The 18407-nt window shown below is 34.5% G+C and overlaps 2 protein-coding genes across 3 annotated transcripts; one reads left to right on the forward strand and one right to left on the reverse strand.

The window, feature by feature from the left end:
- The first annotated feature begins 4592 nt into the window (after positions 1-4592).
- Positions 4593-9348, forward strand: LOC120074671 (coatomer subunit epsilon-1-like). The gene is made up of 7 exons (XM_039027880.2): positions 4593-4933; positions 5012-5101; positions 5665-5816; positions 7622-7757; positions 7848-8003; positions 8280-8359; positions 8954-9348. The coding sequence occupies exons 1-7, from the start codon at positions 4772-4774 to the stop codon at positions 9045-9047; spliced, it is 870 nt and encodes a 289-aa protein (XP_038883808.1). The 5' UTR covers positions 4593-4771; the 3' UTR covers positions 9048-9348.
- An 816-nt stretch (positions 9349-10164) lies between these two features.
- LOC120074594 (UDP-arabinose 4-epimerase 1-like) lies at positions 10165-15193 on the reverse strand. 2 transcript variants are annotated; one of them, XM_039027756.2, is made up of 11 exons: positions 14642-15193; positions 13827-14000; positions 13307-13431; positions 12945-13058; positions 12750-12857; positions 12563-12654; positions 11957-12098; positions 11727-11821; positions 11088-11217; positions 10804-10948; positions 10165-10677 (listed from the first exon to the last, which is right to left on the reverse strand). In XM_039027756.2, the coding sequence occupies exons 2-11, from the start codon at positions 13885-13887 to the stop codon at positions 10451-10453; spliced, it is 1239 nt and encodes a 412-aa protein (XP_038883684.1). In that variant the 5' UTR covers positions 13888-14000; positions 14642-15193; the 3' UTR covers positions 10165-10450. The 2 variants fall into 2 exon arrangements, with proteins under 2 accessions (XP_038883684.1, XP_090168389.1); XM_090312263.1 differs by lacking the exon at positions 14642-15193 and adding an exon at positions 14522-14598.
- Positions 15194-18407: the final 3214 nt, after the last annotated feature.

An 18407-nucleotide genomic window follows, 5' to 3' on the forward strand; every position in this document is an offset into this window, starting at 1 on the left:
TTGGTTTAGTTTGCCGCTCATCCAGACTTAGCAGTTCAAATTTTCTTATGGTTTTCCCAACATATAAACCTCACAGGTTTGGTCCATTTCTTCTTCTTCAGGCAACTCAATTGGACTGTTAGGTTGACATTGTTCATCATCTGGGAACTTCAATGCGTTCAGCATATTACATTTTACTTTCTGGTTGTCCACGCGCATAGTAAGCTCCCCTTTATGCACGTCTATCAATACCTTCCGAGTGGCAAGGAATAGGCGTCCAAGGATTATTGGAACATCCTGACCTGCTTCATAATCTAGGATATGAAATCTGTTGGGAATATAAACTTGTCAACCTTCACCAAAACATCTTCAATCTTTCCTTCAGGGTATGTGATTGTCCTGTCAGCGAGCTGAAGCGTTACAGAAGTGAGTTGTGCTTCACCAACTTCTAATTTATTGAAAACCGAAAGAAGCATGAGGTTAATGTTTTCTCAAAGGTCGCACAACGCATAACCTATGTCTATCCCTCCAATCGAACAAGGGACTGTAAAGCTGTCTGGATCATTCTGCTTCTCATGAATTTTGTTGTTGATCAACGCATTGCATGCCTGCGTCATCGCTACTACTTCCAACTTATCGACTTTTCTTTTATTCATTAGAAAATCCTTCAGGAATTTTACATACTTTGGCATTCCAAGGCTTCTATAAGAGGAATATTAATGTGCAATTGCCTTAGATTTCAAGGAAACGCTTGAATTACTGCTCGTCATTTTTCTTTTGCAGGCGTCTAGGGAATGGTGCACTTAGTTGCACTGCAGGTGCCCTTGCATTAGACGTGCTTGGGTCAGAATGACTTGTAGATCCATGCGTTCTTTCTTCTCAATCTTCAAATGCCTTTGTATGTGTTGTGTGCTCATCTGTTGAAGGATCGTTGTTATTTCTTGGGTTCATCTTCTTCTCTACTAGAGGTCTACCACTTCGCAATATCACCACATGACATTGCTCCTTCCCATTATTACTTCCCGGAGTTTCTGTGTTGCTAGGTAGCAATGCTTGCATCCGGTTCTTCAGTTCGCTAACAATCTGTCCCACTTGTATCTCCAAGTACCTGATAGACGACGTCTGGCTCTTTAACAATGCGTCATTCTAGGCTATGTACTTCTTTAAGAGATTTTCAAGCAGAGATATTGAATTTGATGCCTGTCTACCTCTGTTGAAAGACTGATGCTAAGGTTGCTGTGATGACTAGAATCCAGGCGACGGTCCCTGCCTATGTTGTTGGTTTGTCCCCGGTTGATGTTGTTCCTGTTGGTGACCTCCTCGAGAAAAATTTGGATGGTTTCTCCATTTAGGGTTGTGTCTGTTTGAGAATGGGTTGTTCTTGATAAAACAGACTGACTATGGGTTATGCGGGCAATCATTATAGGAGTGAGGTTCTCCACAGCCCACACAGCTAGCCATGGGCTGCATAAATGTGTCCACCTGATTCATCTTTTGAGTGCGAGTTGCATTTACTAGTGATAAAGTTTGCAAAAGGTTTTTCATGGCAACCACTTGTGCAAAAAGTGTGGCTATTACGTTTGAATCAACATTGTTCACATTTTGAGAACGCCTCCTATTATCTATTCTGACATCATAAGTATCATCCACCCATTCCATGTTGTGTTTGGTGATTCAATCTAATATTTCCTTAGCTTCATTATAAGACTTATCCATTATGTCGCTAGCTACGGCTGCATCAGCTGCCATTTTGAGAAGCTCTATTCAGCCCCTTGTAAGAAGTTTCCATTTGAATAGTCAAAGGTAGTCCGTGGTTAGGATAGTTCTTGACCAATCCCTTGAAGTGTTCCTATGTGGCACCCAAAGTCTCAAATTCTCCTTGTTCAGAGTTCATAATTTCTCTATGCCTCTTTGCGTTAGTAGTGGGAGGGAAATACTTTTGGATGAATTTTTTCACTAATTTCTCCCACGTTTTTATCTCGCCAGGTTCCAAGGAACTTACCCATTGCTTTGCATCATTGCAAAGAGAGTGGGGGAATAAAGAGAGTCTAATGGCTTATAGGGTGATTCCAGGAATCACAAATGAGTTGCATATTTCTAGGAAGTGTTTCATGTGGGCATGTGGATCTTCGCCACGGGCACCTCGAAACTGACCTGCTGTTTGAAGCATCTCAAGCATTATGGACTTCATTTCAAATCTCGTCCCATCTAACACAGGTGACGCATACTCCCGCACTAGATGTGTAATGTTGTTCACCATTAGGATTGGATTTTGGGCAACATTGGCTAATTGCTGAGCTAAGTTCTGGTTTATCTGACCTTCCGCCATTTGTTGTTGTCTTTGTTGTTGTTATCTTAGTTGTTGCCTTAACCTTCAATGACGATTCGATCAGTTTCTTCGTCTAAAGGTCCTTTCAACTTCAGGGTCGAATAGGAGTTCAGGAGTGTTTTCCCTGCTCATTGGTCGTCCAACTTGATGTTTAATGATAAGAGGTAATGTTTTAATCTGGCAATCTACAACTCTCTAATCTGAATGAATTCCAACAGGTCAAACACAACCTTTATATGTTGATGACAATGTTGCTGAATAATAATACATAAACACAGAAAAACAAGTATCGACATTGAGCCTCCAAAGAAGAGTAAATCCATGATCACATGGAATGTCATCATAATCCCATGCTCAACAACTGCAAAATCTTGAGTCTAGTTTCACTAAGAATTGTTTATCACCATCTATTACTTTGTATTCAGTGTTGCTAATAGGGCAAGCCTAATATATAAAAATAAAAAATAGTATCAACAACTGGTAGATTATATCACTTTCTATCACCGATAAATAATGATAGAACACTATCACTATCTATCAACGATGGACAATGATAGAACTCTATCATTGTCTATTAGGGATAGATAGTGATAAAATGCTATTAGATTTTTATCATTCATTCTATCCACTGTATATGTCAAAAAAAAATAAAGAATAAAGAATAAAGAATAAAGAACTCTTACCAGTAAACTTCTTGAGTTTCGATATCGTTGACGTAATGTACTCTCAGTCCAATTAGTCGAAACTCTACCAACCTTATATATCTCATAACAACTGTAATGGTTCCACTGTCCACCATAAAAAAAAAAAGCCATAGGAAGATTAATCATGATATCCAATTACTTCAAAAGGCAAAAAATATTGTATAAGAAACTAATAATAAAAATATCTAACACAAATAGACATATATAAACTCTATCTCTGTCTATCAGTCTCTGTCTATAACTAATAGACAAAGACAGAGAGATAAAATTCTATTTATGTATTACTGATAGAAAGTGACAAGCTTCTATCTCTGTCCATCACTCGTAGACAAAGAAAAAGTATGGAGAAGATTGTAAACAAGTTTAATCAATAGGAAGGAGAACAAACACATTATACAAACACAAACACAAACCTCTATCCTTGGCTATCATTTTGCAATTTGATTAAAAACTCCTATTTATTTTGATTTATAATCAACAAATGAATATCATCTTCTATATTTACTTTTTTTTTTTTTTTTATATAATCAACAAAGAAAGAAAACACAATTTTTTTGTTAAAGTATAATACATTATGAAATGCTTAGTGATAGACAAAGATAGTTTTCTATCACTGTCTATCAACAATAGATGATAGACAGTGATAAAACTCTATAAGAGTCTATCCGATTTAAATTTCAATGAGTCTAAGAACAAGAAGAATAACATATGGACAAGAATGAGTAAATATAGGACAATTCTATTATTGTCTATCATAAGCCAAATTTCAATTAGCGACATAGGAAGAAGAATTGAAGAACAAGAAAGACTAGATAGAGGACAATTCTATCATTATTTATTAGTGACAGAAAAGATAGAGTTCTATCACTGTCTATCAGTCCTCTAATTTTCAATTTGTGTTTTTGGCTGAAGATATTGTGAAGATTATGTGAAGAAGAAGAAGAATAAGAAGAAAAGAAGAGGAAGAAGAAAACGGAGTAGAAGAAGGAGGAGGCCGATGCCATGAGGAAGAAGAAGAAAAACACCAATGATTCTGTAAAAAAAAAAAAAAAGGAGGAGAAGGAGGAGAAGAAGAGCTACCTGAAGATTTTGTAAAAAAGAAGAAAATGGAGAAGACGACGACGACGACGAAGACGAAGAAGAAGAAGAAGAAGAAGAAGAAGACACATACCTTTGATCATCGATAAGGAAGAAGAAAGACGGTGACCGATTATGATGAATAAGAACTCTGATGAAGCGATACGATGAACACAGAATGAAGAAGAAGAAACTCAATGAATGATGAAGAAGAAGTCGCCAATCAAAACGTCGTGAGGTTCAAATATAAAATGGATGAATTGGGAATTCAGAAAAATGGAAATGTGTTTCCCGTGAACTTTTTTTTTTTTTTTGCTATTTGTGTAAATATTTTTGCATTTTTTCTATTTATAACAATTCTCTTTTTTTTAAAATTATTATTTTACAATAAAATGTTCAGTGTATTAAGAATTTGTTATTAGATATAAAATTGAAAAATTTAAACATAAATCAAACACAAAATCAAAAAATTAAATATCTATTAGACATTTTTTTTAAGATTTGTTTTTCAGTAAAAAAAAAAAATCCTACTTATTTATTAGAAACATAAAATATTGGATCAACTGAAAAGCCTAAATTTTGGTTAAACGTTCAATTGCTTCGTCGGTCCTCTCTCTCTATCTCTCGCATCTGCTGGATTCAGATCTAGAAGAAGGAGCTTGGACGAAGGAAGAGTAAAACCATGGCAGCACCAGATCATTTGTTCAATCTGAGGAATAATTTCTATTTGGGAGCGTATCAGGCAGCCATTAACAACAGTGATCTCCCCAATCTCTCCCCCGATGATGCAATCGAGAGGGATTCCATTGTTTTCCGCTCTTACATTGCCCTTGGCAGTTATCAGGTCTGTTTGTGCACATTAGCATGGTTGCAAAGTATATTGATTTGAATTTGTTTTTATACTCTGTGTGTACTCTTTCAGCTAGCGATCAGCGAGATCGACTCATCCGCCCCGACGCCTCTTCAAGCCGTCAAATTGCTCGCTCTGTATCTGTCCGATCCCAGTAGCAAGGTTTCATCCGTGGATCTAGACCCCTTTTTAGCTGATTATATGTTATTTGGAATGTAAATTATTTTCGAAATTCATAGAATTTCAATTATATATCACTGGGTGACACGCGAATTATTTCTAAGCTATTTTACTTCATTTTATCAAATTTAAAATCCATACTTGACATTGATCTAGAACGAATTACTTGAATCAAGAAACTTTGACTGGGAATTAAATGTTGATGACTCCATTTTATTGGCCAGTAATGTTTGCTACCTTTTCATTTGGGGGTGTGAGTGGGTGTGGATGAGGGAAGGGGAAGCAGTGCATAATTTCGGTAATCAACAGATTGAATTTTGGTTGTTAGTATTTGATAATAGAAATTTGTGCATAATTGGATGAATAACAAAAGTCACTTAAGGTCTGAATATGCTAAGCAGTTCAAACCAACTTAAAAGATTTCAGATTTTACCACTTGTACTGGATGATAAATGACGTTAAGAAAAAAAATGAAGACAGTTTTCTTCTTTACAAGAGCAGAGGAATCATAGTTTCTTTACTGATGAATTCATTGAATGTCGTAGGAATCTACCATCGCAAGTCTACAGGAATGGTTATCAGATCCAGCCATTGGAAACAGTCCTATTCTGAGGCTAATTGCAGGAATCATATTCATGCACGAGCAAGATTATAACGAAGCCCTGAAGCACACAAATGCTGGAGGAACCATGGAATTGTAAGTCTCACTTTGAATGCTTTACCAGTATTTATTTCTTTCACCTGTATAGTTTCAATCATTAGCTGCTGTTATGTAGGTTTGATATTTTTCTTTTCTTTTTTTCCCCCTCCCGTCTTGGGGGGTATGTATACATGTTTTTCGAATACAACTATTTATTTATCAAATACCATATTTTTCTTCTTATAAAAAACTTGTAACCACTCGACAGAACTGGTAATTCTAGTTTTGTTCCTTGTGCAATTACAAACTGGGGGTGGTGGAGGTGGACCAGTGTCATTTTACACTCTTCCCTGTAGCCACTATTCGACTATCTTAGTCTTTCTTTCTTTCTGATGGTCTATTTCTTTGGTAGGAATACAGTACTGTCGTCACATCATGTAAACCAATGTTGTCACATATGTAAAATAAAAGATCCAGCTTTCATCCAGAAAAATGAAAGAATTAATAAAGAAATACAGAACAACAGCTCTACAAAAGGAGTCAAACCAAACATAACTATACAAAAAAAGAACTCCAATCGAAGACATTAAAAACTAGCTATCCAAGGTAATAAAACCTAGCGATTAATTTTAGAAATCTTTAGCGACTAATGTCCAAAGAGATATTAAGCTTCACTAGACAGAAAACCTTTACCCAGAATCTCTTGAACCCCCTAAAGTCATTAATTTAATCCAATGGTTCTTTCTAAGGTTTATAATTTTCTTTGACTATGACCCTTGGCTCTCGGGAGATCGATCATCATTATTTTGCGATAATGTGACTGCACTCATAGGGTGAACCACCCCCCTGCTAAGAAGAGATCAATTAATTGAAAAGTGTGCATTCATTTTGTTTAAGACTTGAAGTAATTTAGCCATATACATCTTCTTTCTATTTTACCCATCAATGAAAGTTTTGCTTTTGAGGAAATAAATGTGAGTAATTGTGTCGAAAGAAAGAATCTATTTCTTTTCAGATGGACTATAATTTCCAAGTAGTTCATTTTTCTTCTCCGGCGTTCTTTATATTTCCTAATATCTTCTTTTTTATTTCTTATGTTTGATTTGAGTGTCATAAGTTCATTCAACAGTTTCATAATAGTTTGTAAGGGAAGACACTTTTTGTCCCTCGACCTGTTAGGTTGTTCTTCTTGATCTTTTGGAATGAAAGGCTTTTTGGATAATAGTTTGAAGCATTAGTCTAGTAGCAATTACAAGTTTAGTCTGCTAGCCTTGATGATTGCATCTATTTAGTCTTTGAATTTTAAAATGTTTTAATTAAATCCTCAAACTTTTGGTTTTGATTCTACTAACTCTATGCTATTATAACACTTTCCATGACATTTTAATTAGACTAATAAGTGATGGACACAATGCGGCATAAAGGAGTATCCTAGCAGGATAAAATTAGGGAGTGTATCAGTTGTATTTCTCTATGCACCCTGTCAAATTTTTGCCTATCTGCTCTTATTTCATCCTGATCTACTACCTTGTGGCATGTTGTGTCAAATCTCACCTGTTACTTCAATTAGAATGTAACGTCAACATTTATGTAATTATATCAAAGACAAAGATCTATTAGAATCAAAATTGGAAGTAAATGGGGATGTATACGAAACTTGTTAAGGTCTAGAGGATAAAAGATACAACTGTCAAAATTAAAGGATTTAATTTGTAGTTTAACTTTTCTGTTTCTTACTGCATTCTTCTTTCATTTTATGTGCCTAATACAGACAACAAACAGTTGATTTAGGGAAGATATTTGTGGGCCTGGAAGTGCATACTGTAACTAGCTCAAGCCTGATTTTGTTTTTTTCCTTGCAGGCATGCTCTGAATGTTCAAATATTTCTTAAGATGCACAGGTCAGATTATGCAGAGAGACAGCTGAGAGTCATGCAACAAACTGACGAGGATCATACATTAACTCAACTTGCAAATGCTTGGTTAAATCTAGCAGTGGTTTGTAGCTTATGTTTCCATTACTCCGAATGAAGGAATATAGACTTTTTGGAGGCAGTCTCATTATTCCGTAATTTTTTGCTTGACCAGGGTGGTTCCAAGATACAAGAAGCATATCTCATCTTCCAAGATTTCTCTGAAAAGTATCCCATGACAAGCTTGATTTTGAATGGAAGGGCCGTCTGCTGCATGCATATGGGAAACTTTGATGAAGCCGAGACTCTTCTTCTTGAAGCATTGAACAAGGTAGTTTCTGGATGACCCTGCATTTGATTACTTATATTGTATAACTGAAACCACTTATCTGAGGGGATGAAGATTATTGGCACAGATTAGTGACTGAAAAAGAACTTGAAGAAAAAAAACCTAGACCGAACATCCCTGTAACTTGGTTGTCTTCAATGAAATTCCAATGTGATCAAAGTTTAAGACAGATTGAACAGTTTCAGGACAACTTAGGATGCAAATATATTCTATAAATTTCTAATTGTAAATAAGAAGTTTCTTTGTTTGTCTTCACAGGATGCAAAAGATCCCGAAACTCTGGCCAATCTAGTTGTATGCAGTCTCCACCTTGGCAAGCCAACTTCCCGTTTTCTCAGGTAATGGGTGGAGATCAATGGGCAGAATCTTTTTCTTCCTTACTTTCTAATTGTTTATTTTTTAATGTTTTGGTTGTTTGGTCGCAATGCTTTTCTACAACTCTGCATCTTTGAGGGAATTGTGGACTGAAGGTAGTTTATTAGAAAGCGAATGGTAATACTGCGATCATCTAAATTCTAGAAAGTTTTTTAAAGCGAGGTTGGAGTGACTTTGAGAGTAGTATTTTAAAGTGAAACATTTTCTATTACACCTTTGAAGAAACTAAACCCATTTCCTAAAAATATTTGAAGGGGATTTAATGAAGAGTTTGAATATTAGAGGCTGATATTTGAGATTCTTCTATTGTACCGTAGGTCTTGTTATGCTCATTTAATATCTTGGGTATTCAGAAATTTCTTTTTTGCCCTAGTCCTGTCTCGCAACTTTTTATTTAATGTTTACCTGGAAATAAGTTTGTTTTTATTTTAACTGCTATGATGGTGAAGTATCTGTATTGATAGAAGCTACTTGAGCAGTTGAATCGACCAACAAGTTGGATTAGGATTTATCTTACCATGGCTGCTATTGCTAACATACTTTCCACAAATTTTCAGCCAATTGAAACTTTCGCATCCCGACCACATGCTTGTTAAATGCATCTCGGCTGCTGAAGAAAACTTTGATAGAGCTGTTCAATCTGTTGCTTAGAGATCCCTTGCTGCTTTGATGAACGATGTTTGCTAGTGTTAAACGACAGTTTTCAGCCCCGCGGCTGTTTACTGTTAAGGGGCCGTTGATTTTGCTCAAATTATTTGGCAATTAAATACCAAATCGAACCAAATGTTTGACAATGGAAGTTATAACGCATGATTCTGGTCATTTTTGTACTGAGCTTCCTGGATGCTTTTACTTAATTCTTTAGCATTTTCATTTGTTTAAGCCTTTGGTTGGATTGGGTGTAAAAGATGACAGGCCTTTCAAGTTTCATTGTTTGATATTTATAGTATTATACCACAAGTCTTGAGAGAGTACGAATAATGAAACAGAAGTCACAGGCTACAGCCAAAGAGGTTCCTCACCCCCCCAATCCCCCTTTTGAGCTCTAGAATAATTATCAATTTCATTCTCAATGTAGAACGATTGATAATTTTTAAAAATGTGTGAAGTATAATAAACTTTCCATTGAGTTATTCCATCTAATCTCAGTGTAGCTGAATAGTTAACGTGCTTGGTTATTGAAGAGATTGGACACTCACGACTTGTAAATTTTATAAGCTTCAAAATTCTCCAACCAAACCTTAAGCTTATGTAAGCTCAGATAGCGCCTTATTTTATTTTTTAAAATTTATTTATTTAAAAAAAATACATGAAATAGGTGATACGAGCAGTCGACTCTATTTTCGAAGGTTGATATAAATAACTGTAGCGAATTTATTCACAATTCAACATCTACACATGGAGCCACAATGGACAGAAAAGATGCTTCAGAGGTTTTTGGCATCAAGTTTCAGAAGATGTCTATCGTTTGTAAACTCATGAAAAACAAATAATTTGCAGATAGAGATCATACCAATTCACCATACAATGAAGAAAGGCCTTAGTTTCCCCACTTTTCTCTCATCTAGTAATCCAAACTTTTTGTTCCCCTTTTAATCTGGCATCAAATTTCTGCTTCGGCATGCTTCATTCACAAAAAAATACATAACAGAAGCAAAACTTACTTTTCATTTTTTCCATTCGGCATAATTTATGCATTATCTCAATAAGGAAGGGTGCAGACTGCAGAGGGATGATGGGAAAGGGAACAAGTGAGAAAGAGGGGAAATTTCTGCACAGACATCCTTTATTTTCTCAACTATATCGTTTCAAATTCATGTGACAATACCCTGTTTCCTATAACTACTGCATAATAAAGTAAGGGCATAGAATGTAAACTTCATGTAAAGGTAAGAATTGGATACAAAAGAAGAAAAAAAAATTCCGAGCACTCTGCTTCCATTTCGGCTGCTGAAGTAGCAACAGAAGCACAGATGAAGTCAATACCTCAAAGGGTCTTTTCCAAGGTTCCTTCTTGGGCAATTAAATGCTCTCTTCTTTCATGGAAGAGCCATTCAAGAGCTTCCATAACCATTAAGATGTGACTTTTGCCATCTCCAAGCTACCTTTAAACTTTCTTCAAGATCTGTGTACTGAGCTGTCCAGTTTAGTTCCTTATTTATCTTTGTTGGGTCACTATAGACTTCTGCATAATCACCCGGTCGACGGTCAAGATAATCAACTTTGATAGTAACTCCAGTTGCCTTCTTGCATGCTTCGACGAACTCCTTAACTGACCTACCTGATTAAAAGACCAAGAAAACGAGTCTGAGATGTGGCATCATACATTTACTTCATCGCAGGATGTTGAATGAGGTATATAATTAAAATGTATGTTTTCTTTCTTCTTATTTTGAGATGAGCAAACCTTTTCCAGTGCCAACATTATATATTCCAACTTTTCCAGCCTCCGCCTTCGCAAGAGCTTTTACATGAGCGTCAACCAGATCAGTGACATCAATGTAATCCCGGACACAAGTTCCATCATGTGTAGCATAGTCTGTTCCTCTGACCTGCAATGTATCAATTTTAATGAATTTTCAAGACAAACATAGATGAATAGAAAGGGAAGTTTTGTAGCTCATTATTAAGAGATCGTATGAAAACAGGCAGTTTCAGTTTGAAGTTGAGGACGAAAAGAGAATATCATACCTTGAGTCCAGGAATAATGCCACGAGCTGCATCAAAGCAAGCGCCTGAAATTCGTCCCTGCTCACGAAGTTCGGGTCTAGGAGCTTCACCTAACCTACCCTCTGGGTCTGATCCAATTACATTGAAGTATCTGAAATTTTAAAGATACCAGAACTTGTAAGTTGTGATCATAATAATTAAAAAGTAAAACTCAAGAAAGAACAAAAGTTCCATAATGTCAAGTTAGTTAAAAAGTGCTTGGAGTTTGTCACTTATATCAGAAAGCACTTAGAGTTTGACGTTTTTCTTATTGTGACAGAGATAAATGCTATTAGAATAGGACTTTTAGTCATATCAATTGATCTGGCAACAGTACAGTTGTTTCAAATAAAGTTCCCAAGTTGATCATGAGATTTTATATGTATTTTGAATCATCAACATTGGAAATAACTCCAACTCCCCAAGTATTAGACTTTTCAAAGTAGAGAAAAACAACTGATAAACCAAGAGAAGAGATATATATGCTCGGAGACCAACATAAAAGGCATTGGATGAAATGAACAATGCCAAAGGAAAAACAAAAGAGGAAGAATTACTCTAGAACTAATGTACTAAAAAAGCACAAATCCAGTTATTGATAACAAAAATAATAATACCAACCGCAAGATCATGACTGCCATTTTTGAGTTTTTGGAAAAATCTTTTATGATATCTTCTGCCATCTTCTTGGCTTTCCCATAAGGATTGATCGGGACCTGCGGTCATACAACCATGTTATTTCCACCACAGTAATAGCCATCTCCTTTGAATTAGTGGAAGCTAAAAAAAGGAATCAAGTTTCACATTGTGGATAAAAACACAATCATTTAAAGAAGGTTCAAGTAAAATACTTGTGGAGTTTCTTCAGTGATAGGCATTTTATCTGGTTCACCATATGTGGCACATGTACTCGAATATATCAATTTCTTCACACCATGGGCAGCCATTGCCTCTATAACTGTTAAGGTATTTGATGTAATATTGTGATAGTACCTGCATAAAAAACAAAACAAAAAAAATGTTATAATTAACTACACAGAATGCATTTTTTTCTTCAACCAGACAATTCTTCAGAAAAAGAGTTGTGGCCTCATCTGGCAAAGACAACTTCAACTGTAACTTTAATATTCTAGTATCATATTATGACCTTTTCTTCTTTTCTTTTCTTTTTTCTTTCTTTCTTTCTTTCTTTCTTTTTTTTAATTGTAAATCGAGACAAACTGTGCTGTCATTTAAATGGAAAGAAAAAAAACACACACACACACAGAACGATGTTGAACTTGAAGATGGAAAATGATGAACCCTTGGAGATGCCATTGTATCATAGTACTTGGGACATTCAGCAGGTCAAAATAATTGTAAAAATAGTCTTACGTATTAGAAAACTTTGGAAAAAGAAAGAAAAAAGACCCTTCTTGACTCGTTACACATTACGTAACTCGAAAAAGAACACTTACTTCAGTGGATCAACGGTACTCTCACCGACATAAGCAACTGCTGCAAAATGCATGACAGCATCAAAAGCATTCTCTGAAAATATCTTGTTAACCTGAAAACAAACACCCATGAAGCAAACACTTCATTGTCAGAGTTTATCATAAAGATCTCAAGAAATATTTAATAGAATCGTGTTGAAGATAGTACAGATTTGGCGTCTCCCAAATCAGCATAAATAAATTGAAGCCTCCCGGGTTCTGGAAATAGTTCTTGCAGAACCTTCACCGCACCAAGATTTCCTCGTGACAGGTTATCCTGTTAAGTTAAAAAGGTGTGTCTAGGATGGTTAATATAGAAGAGAGAAGGGTATAAAGTGAAGTTGAGAATTCTCAGGAGATTTACCACTATGGTCACACGATAATTATCCTTCAAAAGTCTTAGTGTTGCATGTGAACCAATGTATCCAGCACCTCCCGTTACTAGTACATGAGTTACCCCGGGTTCACGCAGACCAAACTGAAGAAATAAAAATTTTAGAATCGTGACTGACTACTAATCCTTTTCATATAGAAAAAAACATAGTGCTGAAAAGAATTCAAAAGTTGTAACAGTCAAGAGCGAACAGGTTCAGATGAACAGTCTGCAGGAAGCCATACTATTGTAAGCACAGATACAAAGCAAGAGGCTAGGATATTATGATCAACATGACCATCTAAACTGTTTACAAAAAGATTAATGATCTAAGCACAAGATCAAAGAGATACCTGGCTTGGGGCACTGAAAGCCGGTGATTGCTTAAGCATGATAATGCATAAAGCCGTGAGAGTGGCAGCCAGAACAAATTTTCCCACAACATTGTTTTTCTTTTTGGGATCTGAATAATCCATGCCTATAAGAGAGTCAAAATTGGAAGTCCAGATTATGAATCCTAGAAAATCCATGGACCACAAGCAACTCGACTTAATTGAGTTATTTGAGAGACTTCATACGAAACAAATTTTTTGCTCTTGGTTCAAAATTGTATTCAAGATGATATTCTAAGATTAAGATAATACGATATAATTGCTGACAAGATCATGATTTCAAAAGAAAACAACTTTAGTAATTCAAAAGAACAGGTTATCGAGGGAGGGAAGACAATTATCAAAACTTGATTGGCTGAACTTTTGTTTTGGAATAAAGCTAGAAAGCGTATTTGAATTTAAAAAGGCCAAATCCATACTATCGACAGTGATGATGATTTGATATATGAACATCTTCCATAGTTTCTTTTCCAGAAGTTACCTCCTAATGATAGAGATCTGGTGGACCTTTGTTGAGTTCTGCTTCTGCCAAAATTTAGCATTTGCCACTTTCTTCAACTAAAGGACCTACGCTTTAAAGAGCAATTTCCAGCCTGCAACCTGACCACAAAGTACAACTAGAATGTTGTCTTTGGTATTATTTTGTTACAATTGCCTGCAACAAAAGCAGAAAGAATAATCAACCATAAAGGTCCAATGCACAAGAGGTTAAAACGAGAATATTTCAAACCTCCTTGCTTTACAAAAGCCTGGCAGTTTATTACTTGGAAAAGTCCTTTTTTTTTTTTTTTTCTTTTTTTGAAAAACAAATATAGAAGACCCGGCTAATTCTAAATTATAAGTTTCTAGAGGAAAAAACCATGATAATTCAGGACCCATGTCTGAAAGTACAAACCAAAACAGCTAAACGCATCATTTTCAGACATGTAAACGACAGACATGCAACAAAAGAAAACGCCTCAATTTCCAAGGGACAAGACCCAGAAAAATGAAGAGTCCATGGAAGGATAAAAGACATGAAATATATATATAAACAACAATTGAAACGATGAGATCCATGGCATGGCAGGCAAATTACATCAACACCATAGAATCTGTGTGTTGAACAGGCATGCATAGATGGTAATTAAGAAAAGAGAAAGACACCCAGAAAAGAATAAGAGCAAAGAAGCAGACCCTCGATCAAAAAAAGAGAAAAGAAGATGGTACAAAGCAAAGAAATGCATAAAAAGGAAAAATAAGAATGTATTAAATAGGGGAATCGTGAATATATGAATCCGAGAAATGAAAAGAGACCTTTGAGTTTGGGAGTCAGCGCGTTGGGGGAAAATCCCACATGAAAAAAGGGGGATGAGAATTGAATAGAAAGGAAGAGGAGTTGAAACGGGGAATGAAAGAGAGAAAAGGGGATGAAAAGAGGAGATGGGTTGGAGGACTTCGAAGTTTACAGAGAGAAGAAAAGGGGAAAACTGAAAAGAGAGGGAGTTGAAAAAAAGGCGGAGAAATGTGTGCATCCATAGCCATAGAGGAGGTAATATAGTTGAGAAGGTGGGAGAGAAGAAGGGATACAGACATTTGCGTTGCGATGCGTGGACTTTTCAACCGAAACAAAAAACAAACAGAGAAATTCAACAAATGGGAATTGGAAATTAGAAAATGGAAAAATGAGAGACAGAGAAAGATCCAATGATGTGATCGATCTGGGCGGAGATGGGTTTCAGGGAAGAATATGGGAAACTGTGGTTTCTGCTTTCTGGGTAATCGTCAACTACACGCCCACATGTCCCCTCCCAATTCTCTGCTCCATTCTTCCTCTCTCCGCTTTTCCAACAAATTTTAAAAATAAACAAAAACTAATGAATTAAAAAAATAGTTTTTATTTTTGAAATTTGACTAAGAATTCAATCACTGATAAATATGTGAATTATTGTAGAAAATATAGATGAAATAGATTTAATTTTCTAAATAAAAACAAAAAATCAAATGGTTACTAAATGGGGTTTTCCTTCTCATTTTTAGTTTTTGAAAATCAAACTTATTTTCTCATCATTTCTTACAATGATTTATAAGTACAATTGTTGAATTCTTAACCAAATTTCAAAAACAAAAACCAAATTTAAAAGCTACTTGTTTTAGTTTTCAAACTCTGTCTTGATTTTTTAATCTATTGGTAAATAGTAGATAATAAATGAAGAAATTTGTAGCTACAGTAGTATACTTAATTTTCAAAAACGAAAAAAAAAAATCAAAAGATTACCAAATGAGACATTAATAATTAAAAATAAAAAAAATAAAATTGCTACGAAAAGAAGTCTAGTTGAGAGAACACTCTCAAAAGAACCAAAGTTCTATATTGAGATGGATGATCAAAAGCTTCTAATTATAATCATAAAGTGGCTATATATATATAGTCTTACAAGGAAATATGAATAATAATTAATAAATTATAAAATATGGTTTAAATACTAATTAAACTAAAACATACTAATTGTTTTCTAATTCTCCTCGTTATTTTGAATGGTCTAAATTTAGTTTAGATTTAGTCATTTGAATTAAAATTACTTAAGTAATAATAATAATTTATATTAAGAAAAAGAAAACCCCTATGTGATATTTTCAAACTTTATATAGGGAATGTTAATAGAAGATTAAAATAAACTAATCGCACGAATTATTCTTTTAAGATTTATTAAACTACATAGAGTAAATTTGGATAATTAAAGATACAAAAGTTGAAATAGAATAAACTTAACTAAAACGATGTACTTATCAAATACAATACATAATGCTTGGCCTATTCGAGAACACAGTACTGTTATAAGGTCCAAATACGGAAGCCTAGTAAATGCATTAAATTATCTACCAAATTCATTGGCCTATCTCTTCCCAAAAATTACCAAACATGCCAAGTGAAAGGGAAATGAACGTTACCTTCGGTTTATATATATAGATAACATAACATTAATTATCATTTCAAAGTTAAAAACTAAGGAAAAAACTAAAATAAAAAGGTTATACTCTTCGACGTGAAGTTTGAGTCGGGTAGTATTTTAGTCATGGGAGCATTTAGGGTAAAGAGTGGTTGTTATAATCCTAAATTATTATAGTTGGATTATTAATAATTTGTATATGAGATGTAGGTTATTTTAGTTTGGATTATAATAGTATGTATTTGACGCGTAAACTATTTTATTTTAAGAAGCAAATATTAAATAATTGGACAAAGAATAAAAAAAATGATGAAGGTAAAATAGTAAAAATGGTAACAAATAGTAAATATGGTAGCAAATGGAGTTTTTGATATAATGTTGATTGTAACTAATTAAATATTTTAAAATAATATTTATTGTAATAAGAGGTGATTATTATAGTCTCAGAATAGCTTCTTAAATTTTCAAACTTTATATTTTAATCCAAGACTTTATGAAGTTCAATTTTGTTGATAACTAATAAAAAGCTTTTCTTCTATTTTCTTTTGATTTTTTCCCTACTCCTTCGTACGTTCCTCTTCTTTTTTTCCCTCCATTTTTTACTCCCTTCCCACAAACTTAACTTCTTTTCTTTTAAAGGAAAAAAAAAAATGGAGATGAGGGACCTCCTCCTGTCTCAAATTTGAGACCAAGGACCAAATCTGAAACGGGAGAGGTGGACAAAGGGAGGAGTTCTCTCTGATTCATTTTTTTTTTTAAAAAAAAGTTAAACGTGGGAAGGGAGAAAAAAGAACGAAGAGAAAAGGAACGAAGATGAAAGAACGAGAAGGAAAAAAAAAATGGGCATCAACGTCAACGACATCTATGGATGGAAGAGGAAGAAGGTTGAGAAGAGGGAGAAAGAGGAAGAAGAATATATTTTTTTTTTAAAAAAGAAAGTAACAAAACAATAATGTATTGTCACCATTAGTAATTAATAGAAAATTGATGGTAGAGATCAAAATACTAGAATCAAAGCCAAGAGATTAAAGATATCAAATTTCAAAACTTAATAATCAAAATGCTACCAAATTCAAACCTCATAGACCAAAATTCTTATAATTTTCTAAAAAAATTAAGACTCCGTTTGATAACCATTTTATTTTTTGTTTTTATTTTTGAAAATTAAGTCTATGAACACTACTTCTACTTCTACCTCTAAATTTAGTTCTTTCTTATGTACTTTTCATCAATTGTTTAAAAAATCAAGTCAATTTTTTAGAACTAAAAAAAGTACTTTCAAAAAGTTATTTTTGTTTTTGGTTTTTGGCTAAGAATCAACCATTGTACTTAAGACATGGTTTATAATGATGAAGGATGATGTAGGATGATGAGGATATTTAATTTATCTCATCGTGTTTATAATGATGAAGGATATTTAATCTATTCTTTCTTTAATTCTCGATCGTGTTTATAATGATGAAGGATGATGAATGATGATGAGAATAAGGGATTGAGATGGTAAATTATAAAGATATTTAATCTATCTCTTGGTATGCAAAAGATGCTACGCGTTGGACTGATGATATGTGTGCACACCTTACTAATGCGTAAAAGTCTGCTTAAGCTAAACCCAAGTATAAATCTAGCTTAAGTGTCCTGTTAAGCCTAGGGTCGAATGCAGTGATTCTAGAGTATACTAACGTAGGGATGGCCTTTGAATCTATTGCAAAGGGTCATAATTACTTGATAGGTGTTGGTTATTTATACTAACTACTGGTGCACATGCAAGAGGATATAGGAGTTCAGAGTGGGAAAAAGGGGTAGTGGATGAATGACTTATGTGTAGATGGTATACGTTGATTTCCTAGTAGGAACAACAAGCCTATATGAGCGCAATGACAATGAATATAGAGATGGTATGAATGTCTGCTAAATCTAAGTGTATGTGTGTAGCGTTGGAAATCTATTTTTAATTTATGTTCAACATCTCTCGATGCGGTTGCCACACTTAATCCTATCTCTAGGGTGCATGCGTTAGTTACAAAGAACAGACAAAAGACATGAACAATTTTATCTCTAAAATTATTTCACGACCTAGCTTGATGCGTTCAACAATTAATTACTCTCTCGAGTGACTTAACTGTTTTTTC

The sequence above is a fragment of the Benincasa hispida genome, chromosome 3 (genome assembly GCF_027475165.1).
Source record: "Benincasa hispida cultivar pf3 chromosome 3, pf3_genome.v1.1, whole genome shotgun sequence".
NCBI lineage: Eukaryota > Viridiplantae > Streptophyta > Magnoliopsida > Cucurbitales > Cucurbitaceae > Benincasa > Benincasa hispida.

Bases quoted from the DNA above. Each gene is read 5' to 3' on its own strand.
- LOC120074594 (XM_039027756.2), bottom strand. From the start codon at position 13,887: ATGCTAAATTTTGGCAGAAGCAGAACTCAACAAAGGTCCACCAGATCT. The intron at 13,059-13,306 runs GTATCTCTTTGA...TTATTTCTTCAG, and splicing joins CTTTCAGTGCCCCAAGCCAG to TTTGGTCTGCGTGAACCCGG. The intron at 11,822-11,956 runs GTATTTTACTTG...GTATGACCGCAG, and splicing joins TCACTGAAGAAACTCCACAA to GTCCCGATCAATCCTTATGG.
- LOC120074671 (XM_039027880.2), top strand. From the start codon at position 4,772: ATGGCAGCACCAGATCATTTGTTCAATCTGAGGAATAATTTCTATTTG. The intron at 4,934-5,011 runs GTCTGTTTGTGC...GTACTCTTTCAG, and splicing joins TTGCCCTTGGCAGTTATCAG to CTAGCGATCAGCGAGATCGA. The intron at 8,004-8,279 runs GTAGTTTCTGGA...TTGTCTTCACAG, and splicing joins TTCTTGAAGCATTGAACAAG to GATGCAAAAGATCCCGAAAC.